This window comes from Triturus cristatus, chromosome 9, assembly GCF_964204655.1.
Source record: "Triturus cristatus chromosome 9, aTriCri1.1, whole genome shotgun sequence".
In the NCBI taxonomy this organism is placed as follows: Eukaryota; Metazoa; Chordata; class Amphibia; order Caudata; family Salamandridae; genus Triturus; species Triturus cristatus.
The window spans coordinates 431,126,320-431,147,680 of record NC_140592.1 but is presented as its reverse complement, the minus strand read 5'-3'; the positions used below and the strand labels follow the sequence as shown (position 1 = coordinate 431,147,680).

The following is a 21,361-nucleotide window of genomic DNA, read 5'->3' as shown; positions in this document are numbered from 1 at the left end:
GTTGGCAGGTTATGCTCAGACGTGAGTCCCTTGCTCACTTTACCACTGGATTCAAGCAAGTCTGGCTGAAGCCGGCTGAAATGCCAGAAACCGGTCCTAGGAAGCTTGTTTCCGGTCCAGGGAAGGCATGGCTTGGCAGTTCGGGCTGGACTGTTCCCATGAGGCACAGGGTCAGACTGATTTGCATATGGCCATGTCTGAACTGGGGTGGCAGAGTGGGCTAAAGAGCGGTGATGGATCAAACCCAGATCTGTTGACTGGGTGTGAGTGTTTGATTGGTTCTGATGCTCTGTCCATCACCACCCCCTTTTGTACCGCTTTGTTTGCCATAAGTTGGCAGGTTATGCTCAGACGTGAGTCCCTTGCTCACTTTACCACTGGATTCAAGCAATCCTGGCTGAAGCCGGCTGAAATGCCAGAAACCGGTCCTAGGAAGCTTGTTTCCGGTCCAGGGAAGGCATGGCTTGGCAGTTCGGGCTGGACTGTTCCCATGAGGCACAGGGTCAGACTGATTTGCATATGGCCATGTCTGAACTGGGGTGGCAGAGTGGGCTAAAGAACGGTGATGGATCAAACCCAGATCTGTTAACTGGGTGTGAGTGTTTGATTGGTTCTGATGCTCCGTCCATCACCACCCCCCTTTTGTACCACATTGGCTGTTCAGCACTCATTGAGAATAACTTTTACTAAGGAATGTGATTCATTATACTAGTGAACTTATTTAAAAAAACATGCAATGCATGTCAGTCTTCCAGGGATAAGAAAGACTAATTATGCTAAAAATATTTAAAATACTAGAAAGCTGAAACAAGAATCATAATAACCTAAGGCAGGGTGGTAACAGTGCAAAGGTGCAGATCGCTGATCTTGGGCTTGGATAGGAGTTAGTCAGAGCAACATTAGTCTGGTGGGCGGTTGGTCCTGCAATGCCACTGGATATTGCCAGGTTTCTTAGTGCAGACAACAGTTATGGAGTTTTAAAAAGGTTAGCAGACACCGTATAAAACGAAATATAAGGAAGTCAGTTAAGATGCTATATGAGGTAAAACAGACATCAACCAGGGCAAAATCCTAAAATACGGTAGTGCCAGTTGACTATCATTTTTTCAAAGCCCTATGTATTGGTGTTTCCGGATTTCGTTCTCCATTAGTCAGTTATGAGTTTTTGAAGATGTGTGATGATGTGGGGGTTGGCAGATCTACTTTGAAGCTGAGCTCTTAGGATTTTTACGAATTTCCCGCACCTTGATTGGGATATTGCATCAGGGTAGGAGGAAGATATCGGAGAGGCCTCCAGGCACGTACGTGCCCCACTTTAACAGGAAAGTTGCTTTCGGTAAGGCCCTCCTTGTAGCATCTAGAGATGGACAGCAGCACACAAGGTGTAGTAATGATTCCTGCTTGAAGTTACAAGGCCTGCATGCCCCATCGTTACTCAGATCGGTATATGTTGGTTTGAAATCTGCTACCGGTAACCTCAGCAGGCACATGTACATGATGTCTTTGCACACTTGGCTATTGATGGTCTCTGCGAGGTAAGACTGAGGTCTGCTGACCAAGTAGGAAGAGTTTCAGAGGAGTAAAATCTCTGATGATTTTAGAGAAGCAAAATCTTGCTGGAATGAGGCCAAGTGTACCTGTCTATTGATTACCTTAGGGTAAGAAATGGAGACAAGAGATTATGCTGGAACTTCGATTTGTAGTGGAGTTGTGTGAAATGCGGGATGGTTCCCGGAGAGGCAAGATGGCGTGTAGTTGACTGCTGTAAGCTTGCCGTCTTCCCTGAATGGATCGATGCTGCAACCAGCGATTAGTCGGAATGCTGCCCCAGAGGACGGACGCGGCAAGCTGTGTGGCGGATACGCTACTGTTGCTGCTGCTAATTGTTTGGTGGCTCACGGCATCGGGCTCCTGCCATAGGATAGTGAAAGGCGCTCTCTGCAAGTGGTGCCGATGGGTGCACGGAAAGGTTATGGCGGCGAGGGGTGGTAAAACGATGAAGACTTTAGCCATCGCTCAATAGGAGGCAGGCCCGCACCCTCGGTGACTGCCAATTTGAGTGGAGCTAATGGGAGCTCCATAGAGACAAAGCAATGTGCTGGCACGGGCAGAAGAAGGAGGGTGCCCGGTAGTAGGAAATCAGCAGGGAAACCGGGAAAGCAACAGGAGGAGGATCCAGCATAGCCCACGCTCACAGCCATGTTCGCCAATCTATCAGCAGCAGAAACCACAAGTAAGAACTAAACACACACTCAAGTTGCCACCCTACCTGGGGCAGAGGAAAGTTTGTACTGTGGGGTGGTAGGGGTCAATGAACTCGGGGAGCTCCCTTCAAAAAATGGTTCCCCTCCTGAAATATTGCCCCTCGGCACAGAAAATCTAGAGGATGGGGAAAAGAAAGGTGAAATAGGGAACCAAAAACTGCTGGATGCAGAGGAGGGTAAGGAGTTAACCACGAGGGATGAAACCCAAAGCAAGAAAAATCCAGTTGAATTACACAAAACCCTGGCAAGAGATAACCTCCTAAATGTGGTACGGCAGCGCAGAGGTGAATTATCTCCAAATGGAATAGGGGATCGTTTTTTCTCCTTAACCGATTAGTCAGACCCCTCTGGGAAGGAAGACACCTCTACCAGCAGTGAGGGTTTCTTGTAGTCAGATAGTTCCTCCTCCTGAGACCTGTTACAAGCAACCCAGAGGAAGAAGAGCATTGGGGGAAGCAGAAAAAAGAAAGACAATTAGAAATGGCATGTGGGCAAGCAGCTGAAGTGAAATTATTCAGATACGCGACCTGTACAGCAGACAGAAGGACCAAGTGAAGCAGGAGAGATGGATTTTCAAGATAAAGAACCGTCGTTAGCCACGATATTCAGATCCAATCAGCAAATGCAAGAAGAAGAGACGGCGTATGGAAGCAGAGCTAGAGTGGCAAATAAAAAAGTAAAATCTGGGAGTTGAAAGATTAATAAAAAATGTGGGGACATTGTGGAAAGATTGACCACCGTTGAGACGCAGACAGAGACTCTTGAGGTAGAAATTGAGTCACTGAAGGAGCAGAACACCGGGCAGGGGGATGCTCTGTTGGATGTTATGCTCAAGCTTGAATAACAGGAAAATAGGCAGCGGAGAAACAACCTGCGCTTCTTGGGGGTACCGGAGGGGGTGGAAGGCAACAACACGAGATTATACATTGTTAACTTGCTGAAGAACACCTTCCCTGAGCAAGTGAAGCTGGACTGGAACTGGTAGATACAACGCGCACACCGGATACCCCTAATGATGAAGAAACAGCCCCAAGATCATCCAAGAGCCTTTTTGGTATTTTTGGGAAATTTTCTGTTGCAACAGCTGGTGTATGACCAAGCCCGATGTAACTCCCCAAAAACGCATGATGGGATCTCTTTCTTTGCCAAGCCGGACTTTGCCCATGCACTTGTCGAACGGCGTTGGAGGTTCAGACAGCTAATGACTCCATTCCAGAAATCAGGGGCAGAGTTTTTTTTACAAAATCCGGCCAGACTGAAAGTTAAATATAAAGGAACTTCTCGCATATTTGTTTCTGAGATCCTAGCTCAGGGTTACTTTAATGAAACAGTAAGGCTGGAAAAAGGGGGGGACCTCGAAGACTTGAGGGGTAATAATCTCTGAGGCTAATCTGAAATATAATGCTGAATTATTGCTATTGACATAGTTTTGGGATATCAAGGGGGGACGGTGGGACAGTTCATTAGACGCACATCACTCAGGCTATGCCTGATTGCCTAGGTGTTTGGGGGTGGGGTAAGCAGGGGGGGCAGCGGGGTACAGGGGTGGGGAGGTGTGGGAGGTAGATCGGAGAGGCTCTGAGTGGGTTTGGGTTATGGGAAGTTACACTGGGATGGTGTAATGCTTAATGTTGAAACAAATGATTCCTCTATGTGGGGTAAAGCTAAAAAAAAAAAATAATGAGTAAGTTAAGGATCGCAATGATCAATATCTGTGGTCTAAACAATGTTAAAAAGAGACAAATAGTATCTCAAGGGCTCAGATTGCTACAAGCCAATGTAGTGTGCCTTCAAGAAACCCACTAAAAAAGGGAGCCAAAAAGATCTTTTGAAATACTTGGGATATAGTATAATAAGAGCACCAACGCAAGGCACGCGTACACGGGGGTAGCAATATTGGCCCGTTACAAAGCTTTCCATTTTTCTTCAATTAAAGCTGACACATCTGGGTGTTGGATTATAGCTAGCTGCAGTGCTCCTGGGTTTCCTAAGTTTACTTTATGCTCCCTTTATGGTAGCAATGTTGATGATCCGGCCCTATTGGGTTGGTCTTCAAATGAATTGTCACATTGGCAATTGCCGATAGTGCTGTGCAGGTATTTTAACATTAACCTTGATAGTGGCTGGGAGCAGAAAAAACCATATACAGGCAAGAAACCTAAAGTTTATCAAGCTTTATGTGACATGTGTCAAGAGCATGGACTGTGTGATGTCTGGACGGAATTAATGCCAAAGGATCAAGGTTTTACATACTCCTCTGCGCCTCACCAGAAGCATGCGAGACTAGATTATTTCTTGTCTCGCACACGATCAGGCAGAGAGGCATAATTGAAATGGCCCCCAGATACCTCTCAGACCATAATCCACTAATAATTGAGGTCCAGGGAGGGAGTGATCAAGTAAAATCATTTTCTTCATGGACATTTGAAAGAGCATTACTAGTGGATGAAGGCTATGTGTGTACATGAAGAAATGGATTCTGGAATTTATGGGTAGGAACCTTGGCTCTGCCTCCGTTGGCACAGTCTGGGATACACTAAAAGCAGGGATACGGGGGTAATCAATGCAATATGCAATAAGGAAGAATAAAGCTGAAAAGATGGAACTTCTCACTTTACAAAGCAATTTGGCACAGGCTGAAGCCGGCTTAATAAAGGCAATACAACAGAAGGAAAATATAGAAGATGCCTGTCTAGGGGTTGCAATAAACAGAGCAGCAATAGGGGAGAAACTCCTGAAAAAAGTTGTCGACAAAGCAACAGGGCACCTCGAGGAGATGTACGAGTGCAGCGAAAGGGTTGGTCATCTTCTTGCGGTTAGGACAAAGTAGGAAGTTACCCAGAATGAAATCAAGGCAATAAGAGATCCCTGGTAGGCTTGAGGTCAGATGTAAATGAGATCCGTACCGTTATCTGCAACTTTTATCTGTCTTTGTATACAGAAGATCGGGGGGAAAGGCAGAGGTAAGAACTGATAGGGAAGTATCTGGAACAACCTTCTGAGGTGCTATTAACAAGTGAAGAGAGGGATCAGCTAGACCAACCACTAGTATGGAATGAGATTGCTACTGCCATGGCTAGCTTACCGAGAGGGAAAGTGATGGGACCAGATCTGATTCCCACTGAATTTTCTAAAGTCTTTCAAGAATAACTGAAAGAAATTATGAGAACCTTGTTTTATAAATTATGGAGGGGATGGGCCCACCAGCATCATGGGCTATGGCAAAGCTTATTATCTTTCCCCCAAAAAACAAACCTTGTGAGGAGTTAGGGTCTTATCGGCATATAAACCTTGTCACTAGAAATACATGAAATTGTGTCCCAGAGCCAACATGTTTTATTCTGAGGAGAGTTACCATAGAACACATTAGAAAGATCATCACACTGTTTGACATAAGGCAAGTGGCAGGAGACCCTATGGCCGCAATTTATTTAGATGCAGAGGAATGCTTTGGATAGAGTCTCCTGGCAGTTTCTATGGGCCTCTTTGCAATGGAAAGGGATTGGGGAAAAGTTTATCTGTGCAGTGAAAGCCCTGTATAAAGATCCGGAGGCTAGAGTTTAGGTCAATGGGGGACTGACCGAAGCATTTAAAATAACGAAAGGAACACGTCAAAGGTGCCCTTGATCCCCGTTATTGTTTGCTATATATATAGACCCTTTTTTGAAATATTTAGAATACTCAGCAGATATACCTCTGCTATTTGAAACTGAGCATGTAGAGAAGGTGTTTGGTTATGCTGACAATGTCGCATTAGCCACATCACATTCCGAAACGGCAATGAAAGCAATTGAAGAGGAAGCCCAAAGATTCGGCCTAATGTCTGGCTATACCCTGAATAGGGATAAAACACAAATAGTAGCTAATGAATTTGCTCCAAGTATGGATAAAAGGGTTGTTAAAAAGACCACATCTTTGCGGGTGGTGATAACTGCTGAAGTCAAAAAGATTGTTAAAGAAAACCTGGATCTGTGTGCCAGCGAAATGAAAAAGGCACTTAAAAGAAAGGATAACCTGCACCTCAAATTGATTGGTAGAGTAAATATTATCATGATGTTATGTTTTCCCAAGGTTTTCTACTTTTTAAGAGCAATTCCCTTGATTTTTATGAATTCCTGGTTTAAAAAATGTGAAAGCATCTTTGCACAGTTCATATGGGCATACTCTAGACCTAGAAGAGCGATTAAATATTTATTTTTACCCAAAGAGCATGGTGGCTTGGTCTTACCTTATCTTAAATTATATTGGTGGGCAGCTTCTATTAAATATCATACAGCCTTTTTGAACGCAAGCCCTGGGATGGAGATTTCTAGTGATAGTTACCCTTATGTACAAGGGGACGGCCATGATGTAAGAGGATGCTTATGGGTTCAGCCTAATTAAGGATACTACAAAAGAGTATGCTTCAAGACTCTACATACGGCTTTTAGGGTATGGTCCTCTGTATGCCATATGAAAGGGCTAGGGAAATTAAATTATTACACGCCCTTTGTACAGAATAAGGACCTCTCTGATATTTTTAATGATCATTACTTTGAAAAGTGAATAAAGGTCGGTATAACACAGGTTGGGTGCCTCTTTAATTCAGGTGGTCTAATGTCTTTTGAGGAGGCGAGGAGAAGATATGATCTAACTAATAGCGAATTCTCTAAATATTTAGAAGTTAGGGACTTTCTGTTAAAAAAGGTAGGAGGAAAAGTGAAATTTGAGAGCTGTGATTTGGTGGACAGATTAAGACAACTTGAAGTGCCAAGGATTGGAGTATTATATGCATTACTAAATAATTATATGAAAGATGATCTGGGCAAATGCTCTTCAAAGTGGCATGAGACTCTGGGATTTTCAGATGGAGGTTTTCAAGAGGCGCTTTTAAACACCTTAGGGATTTTAATGCCTGCTAATCTTCAAGCACAGTTTTATAAAACATGCTTTGAACTGTATTATACCCCATATCGGATTGCCAAATGAGGGGAGCGGAAAGGAGTGTTTTGCCCATATGGCGCGTTACACAAGGCAGATTTAATCCATATGTTTGTCACCTGCATCGAGCTTATCCCACTGATAAGAGAAATTGAGGTATTCTTAAAGAAGTAGTTGCTGTTGCAGGTGAAAGTTACTCCTCAGGTAATTATGCTTGGTATAAATTACCTTAGTATAGATGAAGGCAGGCCCTTGTCTGTATAGCAATGGAGGCATATCGAATCTGCATAGCGTCAGCATGGCTGGACGCTAACCCACCAATATTTAATTAATGGTTAGCTCGCTTATTGAGAACATATGGCCTTGAGAAAGCTATCTATGAGCAAAGGGGATATAATGACAAAAAGAAAGGAGTAAAAATATGGCAGCTTTTTTCTAATTGGAGAAACCAAGTGGATGGGTAAGCCATATAGGCCTTACAAGGCAGGAGGTGAACATATTTTATAATCAAGTGTACTTTGTTTAAGGAAAGTGGTTGTGGTAGAATGCACAGCAAGGTAGCTGTACAGGGTAAGAAGATTATTGATAAATTGGCCCAGCATATGGGAAGGGTTTGTTATGCTATACTCCTGAATACTGGGCAAGCCTGATTTCAGAAAGCTACCCAAGACAGGTAAATGCTCTTAGTGACTTCATGTATGCATTTTATTGCAACCTTGCATATTAATAACCAGGCTGCTAATATTGTTTATAATGTATGCAAAGCACTTTATGCTATGTTACACTCCTGAATATTGGGCGAACTTGATATCAGAATTATGGGCAAGATAAGTTAGATGCTTTTAGAGATTTCTGGTATGTACTAGTTTGAAAATTTCACACTTCAATGAATCAGGCTGCTAGTATTATTATACAATGTATAATGTATGCACTTGCACTGTTTTTTTCCTCTGTTTTCTCACACAATAAAATAAATATATATATATTTTTTTAAAGGAACTTGGAATTGCAAATATTTAAGTGCCTCCTGTAGATGCCTGTGCCATGGGCTATCTGGGCTCTCAAAAGATGCTCTCAGACTGGCCTTAAGTGGCTTTTTTGGTGCTTTCTGTATCTGCAAGTAATACTTCAGGATGTCTAAAGCAGGTTAGCTTTTGAATCGGTAGGCCGAATTCCAGTCGGATTCTAGATCCGCAAAGGTGCCTTGTAAACTGAGCTCTGTGCATTCTCCAGGCTGATGGAGCAGGTGTTAGGAACAGCCTGATGACCGTATTGGGCGAAGGGATGCCTTTATGGCTTTAAGAAATGTGTCCGGAGAAGAGATGTTTAACTTTCTTGTTAAGGTAGGCTAGACTGTAAGTTATATCTGTGGATTTCTTTTATATTGAGCCGTTAGGGATCGAGGGGTGGAAGGACTCAGAAAACCAAAGCCCCAGGTAGTGTTTTTTCGGAGTCTTGTTGATGGTCTTGATCCGCATGTGACATGAGAGTAGGTTCTTGTTTTTATAGCACCCAAAGATTACTATCTTGGTTTTGTCCTGATTGATCATGAGGAAGTTCCTTTCATTGTACATATGTAAACTGTTCAGTGCTCGCTGCAGGCCCAGTTTAGTGTGGTCCAGTATTAGGAGGTCATCAGCGTATTGAAGAATGTGTAGAGTCATGTGGCCTAGTCGGGGAGGGACCTGACTCCAGTTCACCAAAGCTTTTCCCGACTATGCTGTATATAGATTAAAAAGCTTGAGGTGGGTATTTACCCCCCACAACTAATACTCTAATTTCTTATACAAAATATTTCCCACTTCTTGGAAAGGCCATCATACATTATTAAAGATTTTGTAAATTTTATATAAACTACCCAAAGCCACAAATTGGGTGTGATTGTGATGGATTATTTATGTAGCTGTGGATTCTGGAATTTATGAAAACAATCATAATAAGGAATTGCTTGCCTAATAATGTTTAGTTTTACTCAATTCACCAGCCCTGCCATACTAAGGGTTCCTCCATCCTATTAAAGCATGAGGCAACATTGGTGTTTCCGTCAGCAGTGCATCAGCTGATACAGACCATGAATACCTAAACCTGATGACACTTTCTCCACCTGGCCACCATATAAGTGTGATTTACATTCCCCCATATTTAGGGCAGGACAACTGTCACTGGTGTTACCTGTCTGGGACCGCAACAACAAGTATGGTGATCCTGGGTGGGGAGGACCCTCTCAGGCATGGTGAAAACATCCTTCTTATCAGCACCATCAACTTGTTTTCTTTTCTAAGAACAAACGCTCCATTTGGGAGTTTAGTCTTAAAAAATAAAATCTATCAAGTTAGAACCATAAACGTGTCACCTGCTTGGCAAACTGTTCAAGGTTCTGCCTAACCTCCTCAGGGACGGCTGCAGTGAATGTTTAACGATCTCCCGCAAGGTGGAGTGTGTTGGGTTGTTCTTCACCATGGATGCACAGGCATTAGCCTCCAGTGACCCAGCGGGCCGGTGTACCACCCTCCGGTGCCTCATTGGGAGTCTCTGTACCATTTTGTGCTCACTTATAATGCAGTTGACACCCGCATCTTAATTAGGAATATGAAAATAATACAATTCCCTGTAATAATTATATCTTTTTTTGCACTAGGTTCTCCATTTAACCCCAGAGATCTCTTCGGGGATGCCACCACCAACATTATCTTCTCCATTATGTTTGGAAATCGCTATGATTACAAGGACTCAGAGCTCCTCTCTGTGACTTTCATGATAAATGACTGCTTTCACAAAATGAGCACCTTCTGGGGACAGGTAAATAATGTTTCTCCTAAACTTCGATAATAATCTACATTGTAACTGGATACATGAAGTATTAGCAGCTTAGCAACACAAATAGTCATATGCACAGGATTACCATAGGTATACAAACATAGAGGCAGTGTTCAGACACTTGTGCCAGGAAGGATTCTGAAGGTATGAATAAGAATGATACAGTTCATAGTTTTTCACACCCTCTTATAAGTTACTTAAAGTACTTAGCTGCCATGAGCAGGCGCTATTTCATTAGGTGTGAGCTGTCAATCCTTTGTCCTCCATTAGGCAGCATTGTTGGCTACATTAAAGATACGACGTTAGACTAGCAAGTTGTTCATTTTATTTGCTAATGCTAACGGGCGGCTGAAGTTACATAGGGGCTCATTATGATGGCGGGCGGACTGATGTCCGCCCGTCATCATCACAGTGATTGGACCGACCGCCAGACATGCGGAGGTCCCACCGGCCCAATTAGGATGCGCCTGCCATACTGGCGGGCACATCCTGGCCTTTTACTATTGCGGGCAGTGCTGCTGGCTGCAGCACCATCTGCAATGGTAAAAGGGCATGCACAGCATTTCCCTGCAGCATGTGGCAGCCACCATATTAGTGGCCCAGCTCCTCCTGGCCCGCAATTGTAACGATTGCCGACCGACGTAAAAGCGGCGGACGGACTTTGCATCCACCGCGATACCCGCCGCCATCATAATATGGCGGGGATATTTCTCATCACGATGACGTAATGATCGCCACTGCCAGCCCTGTGGTGGCGATCGTTACGCCATCATAATGAGCCCCATAGTTATTTTGGACTTTCGCGAACTGGAGGTTTCCAGGGTGATACATGAGAGGTTGTGTTCATATAAAATCACACTTGCCCTTATCTAGAAAACCTCTAGTTGCGCAAGCCTTAAAAAAACTACGCAACTTCACAGATAGCACATATTTTTGAAGGACACATTTTTACAATGCTTTATCATGAGGAGCTCTTTTAACAACCTTTTAAAATCACCCCACACAGCTTTCCTTTCATTATCTCCTTAATCTAGTTACTCACAAGGTGAATCTACATGAGTTAAGTACTTATATATAAAAACACCTTGATAAGGATATGAAATTAGATATATCCATGCAATTTCTGTAAGTGACATTGCGAGAACAGTACCAGGGGCTTTAGTTAGACCTTATTTTCAAGGCTGTACCTGCACTGAAGGGATCTGTTGTTTTTTTTGCGTCTTTAGCTCACAATTAAACAGAGGTAGTGCATGTTTTGCTGCTAGAAGAGCCTGAAAGCACAAAAGGCAACTGCTGTTTTCCATTTTGTATTACAACTCAACCTGAAGGCGTGATTTCACTAATCTTCCATGCACCTCTTTTACCCATCTATTTGTTGACTTTCACCAATTTATTTATCTTTCACTCTGCTTCTATCTTATCTACTGGTACTTTAATGTATTGCACACTAGGGCCTGCATCTCATTTTGGTTTGTCTTACTAATGAATCTTCTTGCTGCCTACATCATGAAGGCAAGCAGTTTACTGATTGGGTGATTTTAATGTGTGGATTCTCCGGCTACACGGTTGCTACATCACCCTGATCCTGCTTCTATTTTGGACTGTTTCCCTAAGTCTATCTCAATAGGCCTGCTCTTTAACTCATTGTACAGAGCAAGGGTGTCATGCATGCTCCATCAGTTAGGTGTCAACTTTGCTTTGCTTTTAGAAGGCTCTTCTGTGTGCAGCAAAAGTTCATAAATGATGATGTATGTATGTGGCAAAAAGACAAATTCAGAGCATTGACGTGGGGGCACAGATCAATCTGAAGACCCTAGTACAGTGACATGAACAACAGTGGTGCAGGAACAATTTTTCAGAATGGGGATGGTGTCATCAATGTTACATCAATTGAGTCATAGGGGCTGTGAAAATTCCACGTATCACTCAAAGAACAAGTGTAGCAAATGCGTTAAGCAAGAGTGGTAGGGATGTAGTAGTAAATAAGCTTTATTTCGGCAACTAACTGCTTTAAAAAGTTTGAACAGCCAAATAAATACAGATAAAACAAGAGACAGGATGTTATGGTTAACAAGATCTCATCCTATACCTCAGTGTGCCCAATACCCTGCAGCCAGGTTTTAACCATTTCTCCTATGGAATCCTATAGGCTGGGCATACAAACAATACATGGGCAATGGTCTCGGACAGATCTGTGTAACAGTGGTAACACTTAGATACAGGTTTGGAGTTAGACTACCTACTTACAAACGCAATAAGAGGGAGAGTATCCAACATGAAATGTATATACAATTTTCTTTCATTTGGGATCAGGATTGTATCATGATAGACCTCTAATACACAGTCAGATTTAAAATTCAGGAATTCGTTCATCAGCTGACCCCCTGTCGATGTTTTGTGCCCTCAGTGTTTAACCTACTCCCAATATCGATCTTTCACCCAAGATTTAGGAGGGAAAGTATCAATGGATGTATAATCCCAAATCTTGGGCAAACAAATGTAACCCAGTAGTAATTTAACATTCCAAGCCATGCAAGTTTTCTAGATTTATCACGAGTAACTATCTCTTGAAGTGCCATGGCACAGGAGAATAATTCAGGGGTAGACCTGACTTGCCTACAATACAACAAAGGACTCAATCTGGCCTTATTACCAATTGATCTCCTACCCAAATCCATCTTTAGTGGCAATAATGGGGTGCTGGTGGAAACATGCACCAGGTTCCTCAGGAACTTACGTTCTATAGAAGATAGTTTGTCACATCTTTCAAAGAAACAGAGTTCCACCTCATAAAGTGCACCTGCCACTATACATTTGGAGGGCTGGAGAGATAGATTTGCTTGTTGAGATTTGGTGCTCTTTAATAAGTGGCCCAACTGTTTGCCTGGGTTTGAGAGACATTTTGGTGGTATGCTGTTTCCAGGAGATCCTTTCAGACAACTTGATGACCAAATGCTGAAACGTATCAACCCTCTCTAGGGGAGCTCCACTGAGGGTGGGCCTCCCACTGTATGTTTTATGGAGTTTAATTATCATATACTTACTTTTTGAAGTATTTATCTCAAGGCCCCGCATTGCACAAAAAAAAATCAAACTGATTAAATAACAATTGTAGGTCACCCTGAGTTTTGGACACTAAGAGTGTGTCATCAGTGAAAAGGAGAGTTGGAATTTTTTCCTTATTTAACAATCGAGCATCTGCGGGTTTAGTGTCCAGAAACTAAACATCATTCAGATATAGAGAAAAAAGTGTTGGGGCCAAAACACATCCTTGGCTAATGCCCTTGGACACACTGAATGGTTCTGTAAGTTGGCCTTGATTCTCCCACGGTGCACTGCCACAATTCTCTTCATGGAGGAAAACCACAATAGAGAATATCTCCATGGGCAAACCCATGTCACGCAGCACACACCAAAGGTTTACTCTAGGGACTAAGTCAAATCTTGATTTCATTCAATGAAAGCAACATAAAGTCTCCATTTCCCTGTAACCACTATACTCCAAAATAGTAGGAGGAAACCAACGAGCTGATCAATGATGCTTATCCTGCACTTGAAGCCATCTTGGAGGGGTGACAGTATACAAAACCCATTTATCCAGTCCTGGATCTTCAACAACAAAGCTCGAGAGAAGACCTTCTGGGCTATGTCGATGCGCCTGATGGGCCTATAGTTCATTGGGATGTTATTGTCACCCTTCTTATATGCAGATACCCCCTTAGCTTCCTCCCAAGACCCAGTAATTGGAGCACCACCAGCTATGGCATTAGAGAGTAATCTAATGTATGCAGTTAAGCTGTTCCTTGCGTGTAGGAAAAGGTAACTGGGAATGCTGTCAGGGCCCAGCACTTTGTGTTGCACAATTGCGACAATAGAAGTTTGAATTTCCCAGAGATCAAATAAATTGTCATCAAACTCCAATTGAAATTTTTCTGGGATAGTGGGGATTATGGCTTTGGAATAAGGTGATTTAAAATGGGAATGCCACTTCTCTGCTGCTATGTGATTCTCAACCAATGGTTTAGCTCTAGTACCACTTTATGTAACCAAGGACGAGAACATATTTGGTATCTTTGTCTTTGCAAGCCTCATTTAGAGATGCCACCTATCTTCATTCCACTCCTTCTTCACTTGTGTCTGGGTCTGTTTAAATAACTTCCTTAGTTATTTTACAAGGGGTACATCGTTTGATTTGATGGCCTGAAAGCTTCATTCTCGCACTGTTCTACATTCTCCACTACAGCAGGTATTCGTTGCCCTTAGATGTTTCAATGCTTACCACAGGTCCCATAAAATGCTGGAGCTGCCGCTCAAAGAGTCTAGAGTTCACGTCAATAACTGCCCCCAGTCCATGTCTCCAGTCTCCTAGTGGTCCCTTTCTGATCCAGCCCTGGTTTTCGGTGCGATCTGTTTCCCGCCGCCACTTGCTGCCATTTGCTGTGTAGTGCTGTCGGTCTCCTCCAGCCCCGCTGCCCCCATTGCTGGCCCCCGTTACCGTCCACCTCCACCATCTACCTCCTAGCGGGGGCTGCGGCGGTGAAGTTTCCCGAGGACATCGCAGGCTGCTGGTGTGACCGCACTGTGACCGTACTGCAGGCTGCGGAGGCGGTTTGAGGCATCTCCATTTCATGGAGAGGTGTGGCGATAATCAATCGGCCTGCCTGCCTGCCTATATTCCGCCCGTGGCCCCGCCAGCCTCTCCTGACCTTCTTGAGCCTCATCAGCCTCTTGGCCCCCCTCGGTTTCCCCAGTCTGCAGTGCAGTGCACAGCGTGACAATTAGGGGATCTGCTGAGGCCAGAGGCAGAGGCTGAGGCTGTGGCCCTCTCTCTTTTCCAGATTACTGCTTTGGTGCCTTCTTTTGGTGCCGCTGTGAGAGCGGTGAGGCTGGAAAAGAGAGGAGCGTGTTCAGCTGCAGGCACCTCCCAGGAGGGCCCCAAGGTGCTTGCAAGAAGCGCTGACAGAGTTTGAGGGGTGATTGAAGGTACGCGGGGAGAGAGTGTGACTACAGTGGACATCGAGTGAAGTGCCAGGCGAGCCTGCGACCTGCATCCTGGTTGGGTGCACCGTCACTGTGTTCCTGCGCCTTCTGCCCCCTCGCTCCTCTCTGCCCTCCCTCGTTGCCCCTTGCTGCCCCTCTTCCTCCCTGACTACTTCATCAAGGTCTGGCAACCACTGTAACTGGGACACCTGCAGTCTCTCTCAATTTTATCAGCACAGCCTTCACTAGCATTATTACTAAAATCAGTGTCAATCAACACCTGCATCCTATCTGTACATCACCTGTACATCACCTATATCTCACCCGTATTCCATCACACACTGCCACTGCCACGTGTCATTGGAGCAGTCTGGTGCAACAGACTTGGACCACAGTGCCAATACAGTCATGAGGTCGGGTCGAGTAAGGGAGACTCCCTTAAAGGCAAAATCCAAACAAAGAAACGGTAATGCAAAAGCAAGCACAGACGAGTTAAGAGGCACAGGACTGGGGCCAGTATCTATCAAAACAAGTACAGAAAGCAATCTAGCCAAGGGCAACACCAGCATCTGCTTTGGCACAAACTTTTCCACCAATTGTGAAGACGTCAGTGTAGCGCCAAGAAGAGGAAAAACAACTTCTCATCAATTAGTCGAATCGACACATTTACCAGGAACCCAAAAGGACAATGACATCATAAGTATTGACGGGGAGTCTCAAAGGAAAAAACCCTGCATCTTCCAACCTAAAATTTACACAAAATTCTCGTTTTTGAAAGATCCTGGAACAGTAATCTATTCCAAAAGCGAGAACGTAAAAGGGCTGCAAGCGCCACTACAGCCAGAGAAGTACGGATCAACTCATCAGCCTCTTACCACGTCCCCTGTACCCCAATCCCACTACCAAGTTAAAAATCAAGCTAAAACCCATCAAAGGAATACGCCTACGGTGGGCGATCAGGTTCCACCAAAAAGCACCATTGACATCAGGCTGGCTGGAAGTGACACTGAAGAGACAATAGGGGCCGGAGTTGAAACTGACGAGCTAGGGGGGATGAGGGACCCTCAGGGTCACTCCCTGGCCCCAAACCAGTCCGCTGATCAATTGGGAACGGTCCCTCCATTGCTTTAAAAAAAATGGCTCCCCACTCCAATTGCAAGAACTAGTTGATCTGGCGGCCTCCAACAGCCCCCTGGCCAGCAAACCATCAGAACGTTACATGATGTCTCCTTATGAAGACTCTCACGCATCAAGTCTGGACATGCCTTTCCTGGCCTCACAGGAATGGGAGGAGATTGTTGCTTCTTATAATTTAAAACCTCTTACCACACCATTGCAGGAAAGATGCAATTTCAGTAATGCCATGCCCACCGAATCTATTTGGGCAGCAATTTTAAACTCAACACAATACTCAACCACAGCTTTACAATATCAATCGCACAAAATGGACTTACAGATTACGGTCCTTCAGACCCTGGCCGACTTTACAGCAGGGATTGATAAAAAGTTATCAGAGCTTAATTAAGCAGGGACAAGCAGCGCTACACGGAAGCCAAACCATTCATCTTGAATGTACTTGCGCCCCAATAATTGATAAGCTAATACATTTTACCATCTATGTTAGGTAATCTTCTATCAGACATAAAAGGCAGTGCTTTTAAATCTACAGATGGTCAGCATAAGCCAGGGACAGTTCTGCCCGAACCCCAAAAAATGGATCCAATACCAACTACCGTATCCAACATTCTTGTAGATAGTGATGAAACGCCAATAATGGCCCCGAAACAAACGACTCCTGCCATAAAAAATCCCACACCTTGGAAAGCCCGTCACAAACAAAAAAGGAAGGGACAAAATAAGAAGCCATTAGCCTTTGCTCTAAGCGCTTCGAGTAAACCACACGTTACTGAGGTTGTACCAGATTCCGATATTGAAGAAACTGGGTCCGGTCCCTCCTCCACCTTGCCTGGCAGGTTGGAATATTCCATCGCAGGGCCTCCCACAACCACGGCAGTCCCTTTTGGGTCACCATTGTGATCAGCAAGACGGAACACCCTGAAAGTAAATGAGAGGCAGGAGTCAACACTATCAGCAAAAGATCCAGTAATTTCAAAACATATCAAAGAAGAACAAACCTTGGGGTCATCATCCAATGAATTCCATCTATCAAAAAATGAAGACCGATAGCAACAGTTGGCAGGGGGCTCTGCAAAACAAAGCTGCTCACCCAGCAAAACCAAGTCTCTATCTGACCTATCACCAATCTCTCGCACTTATGTCAATCAAGGAGCAGGACAGAACAAACTTCTGCAACTAAGGCCTCATTCATAGGATGAAACTTTTATTTATAGAATCAAAGACAGCACAACTGAAGAATTGGTCAGTATCATCCTCATTCCTGAATATGAATCACAAGGAAGTGATGATATATTAAACAGAGGGAATTTTTTACGACTTTTAAATTCCATTCCAAACTTTGGAAACATAAACTCATCGGACTTAATCTCCATGGAATTCCTTCCAAACAATAATCGTCTGGGGCCTGAGGCGACAAGGACAAGATGGAGCTCTAGTGAAATTGCAATCAAAATCAAGGAAGAAGAAAACATTCTAAAGCATTGGGGTATAAAACTGGCACCCAAACTGAAATCTCCTTATCCAACCCTGTTTTTAAAAGCTCGGAATAATGTCCCAGACAAAATCACCACCTCCGTATTAAGAGGGGCAAGAAGTAGGACTCCTGATAAATTAACTGCTGGTATAAAGGGTCCCAATCTAAGCACCAACTCCAATTTTGATACCGGGACTGCAGGCTCGGTCGCAAATAACACGCACAATAATAACAGAGTGCTCAAATTGACAAGAAGCGACACCTCACAGATAGCTCCACTAGAGCAAGGAAAAATAATACTCTGCATCTGGAACATTAAGGTCCTGGCCTCCAAAATGGTCGATTACGAGGTAGTTAATTATTTGAATACATTTGACATCATACTCCTCCCGGAAACCTGGGAAGACAAGGCCCAGGAGCTCCAAGGGTATACCTCATATTTTGTCCCGGCAACAAAGGATTCCAACTTTGGTCGCCGTTCGGGGGGACTAATGATGTTAGCTTCAATAACTACAATAGGTTCAATACAGTCTATAGAGACAAAAATCACACCACCTAATGCGGTTCAAGCATTACTGATAACACTTAAATTCAACAATATGCCACAAGAAGTTATGATAATCAACACCTACGTGCATCCCAAACGGAAACAAAAAGCTGTAAAGGAGCTGTCAATTGAAATAAAACAGATTATGGATGAGCAAGACACCGACCACATAATCGTTGCTGGCGATTTTAATCTAAACCTCTTTGGATTAGGGCATGATGACGGCCCAGTACACAAACTCACAGCATTATGGGGGATACCGAATCAGGGCCAAGCTAATATTAGCAAACCGTCAAGATGGGCCAAATATCTGCTACTGGAATTAGAACATTTAAATTCAAGAGCACTGAATGGCCACTTCATGGAGGACAATCCACCAGTTGCTACATTTCACTCTTCAAAAACTTCCTCTTATCTAGACTTTAGGTTTGCAACACTAGCCATGTTCAATAAAATAGCAACTTTGAAAATATGCGACAATGCTCAGAGCGATCACCTACCACAGGAAGTGCTGTTGAACGTGAGGCCGGCTGACATACTAGACGTTTGGAACCTGAAGAAATCTTTAATCTAAAGAGTCTAAGGTGCAATGCTAATAATATTGAAGCACTATCAGCCTTCGCTAAAAACCTATTCGAGAGAGAAAAACAAAAACTGTTGCCCCAAACTGCAACAGCATGGGAAACTGTTATCATGACTTTCAGTGGGAAATTTGCGACCAGGACTGGGACCAAACCAAGACAATCAGAAGACGAATTAACAAAAGTGAAATCCAGCCCTGAATCTAACAGCCTAAAGCGCACTATAAACCAAACCCTGCGACAACTTCGAAAAACACCAGGGAACTTGGAGCTGCAGTCGACTCTTCGACAAATGAAGGCATTACTGAAAAGGTGGAAGTGGAGGAAAATAAGACTAAAGAATGATGAAATGTGGGCCAAGCTACTGCATGATGCCAAGCAACACAACAGCGCTAAGATTTGGCAAACAATCCATAAGTTAGAGCGCCCAAACCATCCAGGAATTAGTTCTAATATAACAGAGGCCGATTATCTCTTCGCTCATTTTAACAGCAATAGGCAAAAGAGAAGGGAATCAAACAAGGAAACGGGAATCACTCTAGCGGATAGCGTATACCCTAACAAGGGAAAAGTGACACAAAACTGCGCAATCAAAGATCACTTGGATAACAGCCCAATTACCCATAAGCAGCCGGGGATCCTCTTGGCTGCTGATTTAGACTCAATAGATCTCATTGAAGGGGAAGGATATGCTCCCACGGAAAAACAGATAAAAGGTCTGATAGACAGGGGTAGAGCTATGGGAGCGCCCGGCCCAAATGGGCTCCCTCCGATGTTGTCCAAATACAACACCGACTTTTGGAGTAAGGCTCTATTACCAATCTTCATGGGCTTAAAATCTACAGTCACCATCCCGGAACCTTGGAAAGGATCCATTATTAGTCCAATTTTTAAACAAGGCAATAGAAATGATCCAAACAACTACCGACTGATCGCCCTTATTGATGTAGATGCCAAATACTGCGCAGGAACAATCTTGGATGAGTTAACCTTTTGGGCTCAGAAAATTCCATTATTTCCATTAATCAAACCGGATTTAGCAGGTGCCAAGGAACAACAACCAACATCTTGGCTCTTACATTGTGAATGGATGCAGCAAAGGAATTAAAAATGCCTCTCTTATTTTGTTTTATTGACTATACAGCTGCCTTCGACCATGTTGACCGTGCCATACTTTGGGGAAAACTGGAAAGCTGGGGTATACCAAACACACTCTTGGATCGGCTAAAACAGTTGCACACAGATACATGGATCGGGATCAAATTAGGTGCAGGGACACATATCGAAAAACGAATCATGACCTTGAAAGGCCTCAAGCAGGGGTATGTCCTTGCCCCGTTGCTTTTTAATCTCTTCTTAGCTGACCTGCCAGTGGAGCTGGATAGTTGTGTATCTCACGCACCAAAATTGTGAAACAAGCTACTGTCTAATTTGCTATATGCTGATGACCTGGTTTTAATCAGTCGGACACCAATTGGTCTTTAGCACCTTTCAAATACGACAAGCAGTTTCTCTCACCGGAACGCCCTCAAAATAAATCTCAAGAAAACCAAAATTATGGCGGTTAACTATCACAAAAAGAAGAAGAATAGCTGGTTCCTAGATGGCCAATGCCTGGATCAAGTACAGAGTTATAAATATCTGGGAATACTAATGGATTATTAAAGCTCATTCAAACTTCAGCTAGAGTCCATGCGGAGAAAGGGAACTACAACGTATTTAGCACTAAAGTCACTGAAGAGACGGCTCCCCGACCTCACGCTTGATCCCTTTCTACAGTTCCTGAGGGCCAAATTGTTGCCAACACTGACATACGGGAGTGAGGCTCTTAAAGGTAAAGACGCAGCAGTTCTAGACGTCGTAATAGCCAACTCCTATAGAGCAATTTTCCATCTTCCAAAATATGTCTCTCCGGCTCAAATACGGCTGGAATTTGGGGTCCAAAGACAAACGGTGGAAAGAAGGAGTGCTTATGTTAAAAGTTGGCATAAAATCTGAAGTGCTGAGGCTGGATCTCTAAATTCCCATCTCTGGAACGCCTTACTTCATCGAGAAAAATGCTCATCCAGGGACTACCTGCTTGACTCTATTAAGTTATTGGGCCTGTCTGAATTCTGGGCCGCTCCAACAGATCATCTTTCATTCAAAAAAGCAGTGAAAACAACAATATCTATGATAACTCTTTTAGAAGACAAAGCGATTCTTACTAAAAAGGCACACGGCTAGATAGTGCCCAGCGACTATGTAAGGCCCAAACTCCAAGCTTACTTGAGTGCAGGAATCAAGATAAGAACGAAGGAGAACATCCTTAGGCTGCATTTGGGGGTAATTGCGATTAAACCCTATCTTCCACCATGGCAAAGGAAAGGCGGTACTCCGACTTGTCGTCTATGCGGAAGCGGAAAGGAGGACATTAGTCATGCAATTTGTAACTGTCCCAACTTAAAGGATATAAGATGCACCTTGTTACGTCCCTTTTTCAGGTATTATGGCATCCAGTCCTGTAGGCAGGCAGTGAAGCTTTGCTTCAACCCTGTTGACGCCCAGCTTAACTGTCGGCTAACAAAATTCTTTGCAACAGTAAGCAAGAGACTTAAAAACCTGTTAAAGACAAGAGTACAAGGGCTTCTGGAGGGAGGTT

General features: G+C 43.8%; 1 protein-coding gene across 1 annotated transcript in view; it reads left to right on the top strand.

Annotated features, from left to right (window-relative positions):
- The window catches only part of LOC146798096 (cytochrome P450 2G1-like), a 1,456,444-nt gene that overhangs the window by 376,224 nt on the left and 1,058,859 nt on the right, over window positions 1-21,361 (top strand). Inside the window, exon 5 of the mRNA XM_085625316.1 lies at window positions 9,823-9,983. Coding sequence (XP_085481442.1) covers window positions 9,823-9,983 — 161 coding nt within the window. The remainder of the gene's footprint in view (window positions 1-9,822; window positions 9,984-21,361) is intronic.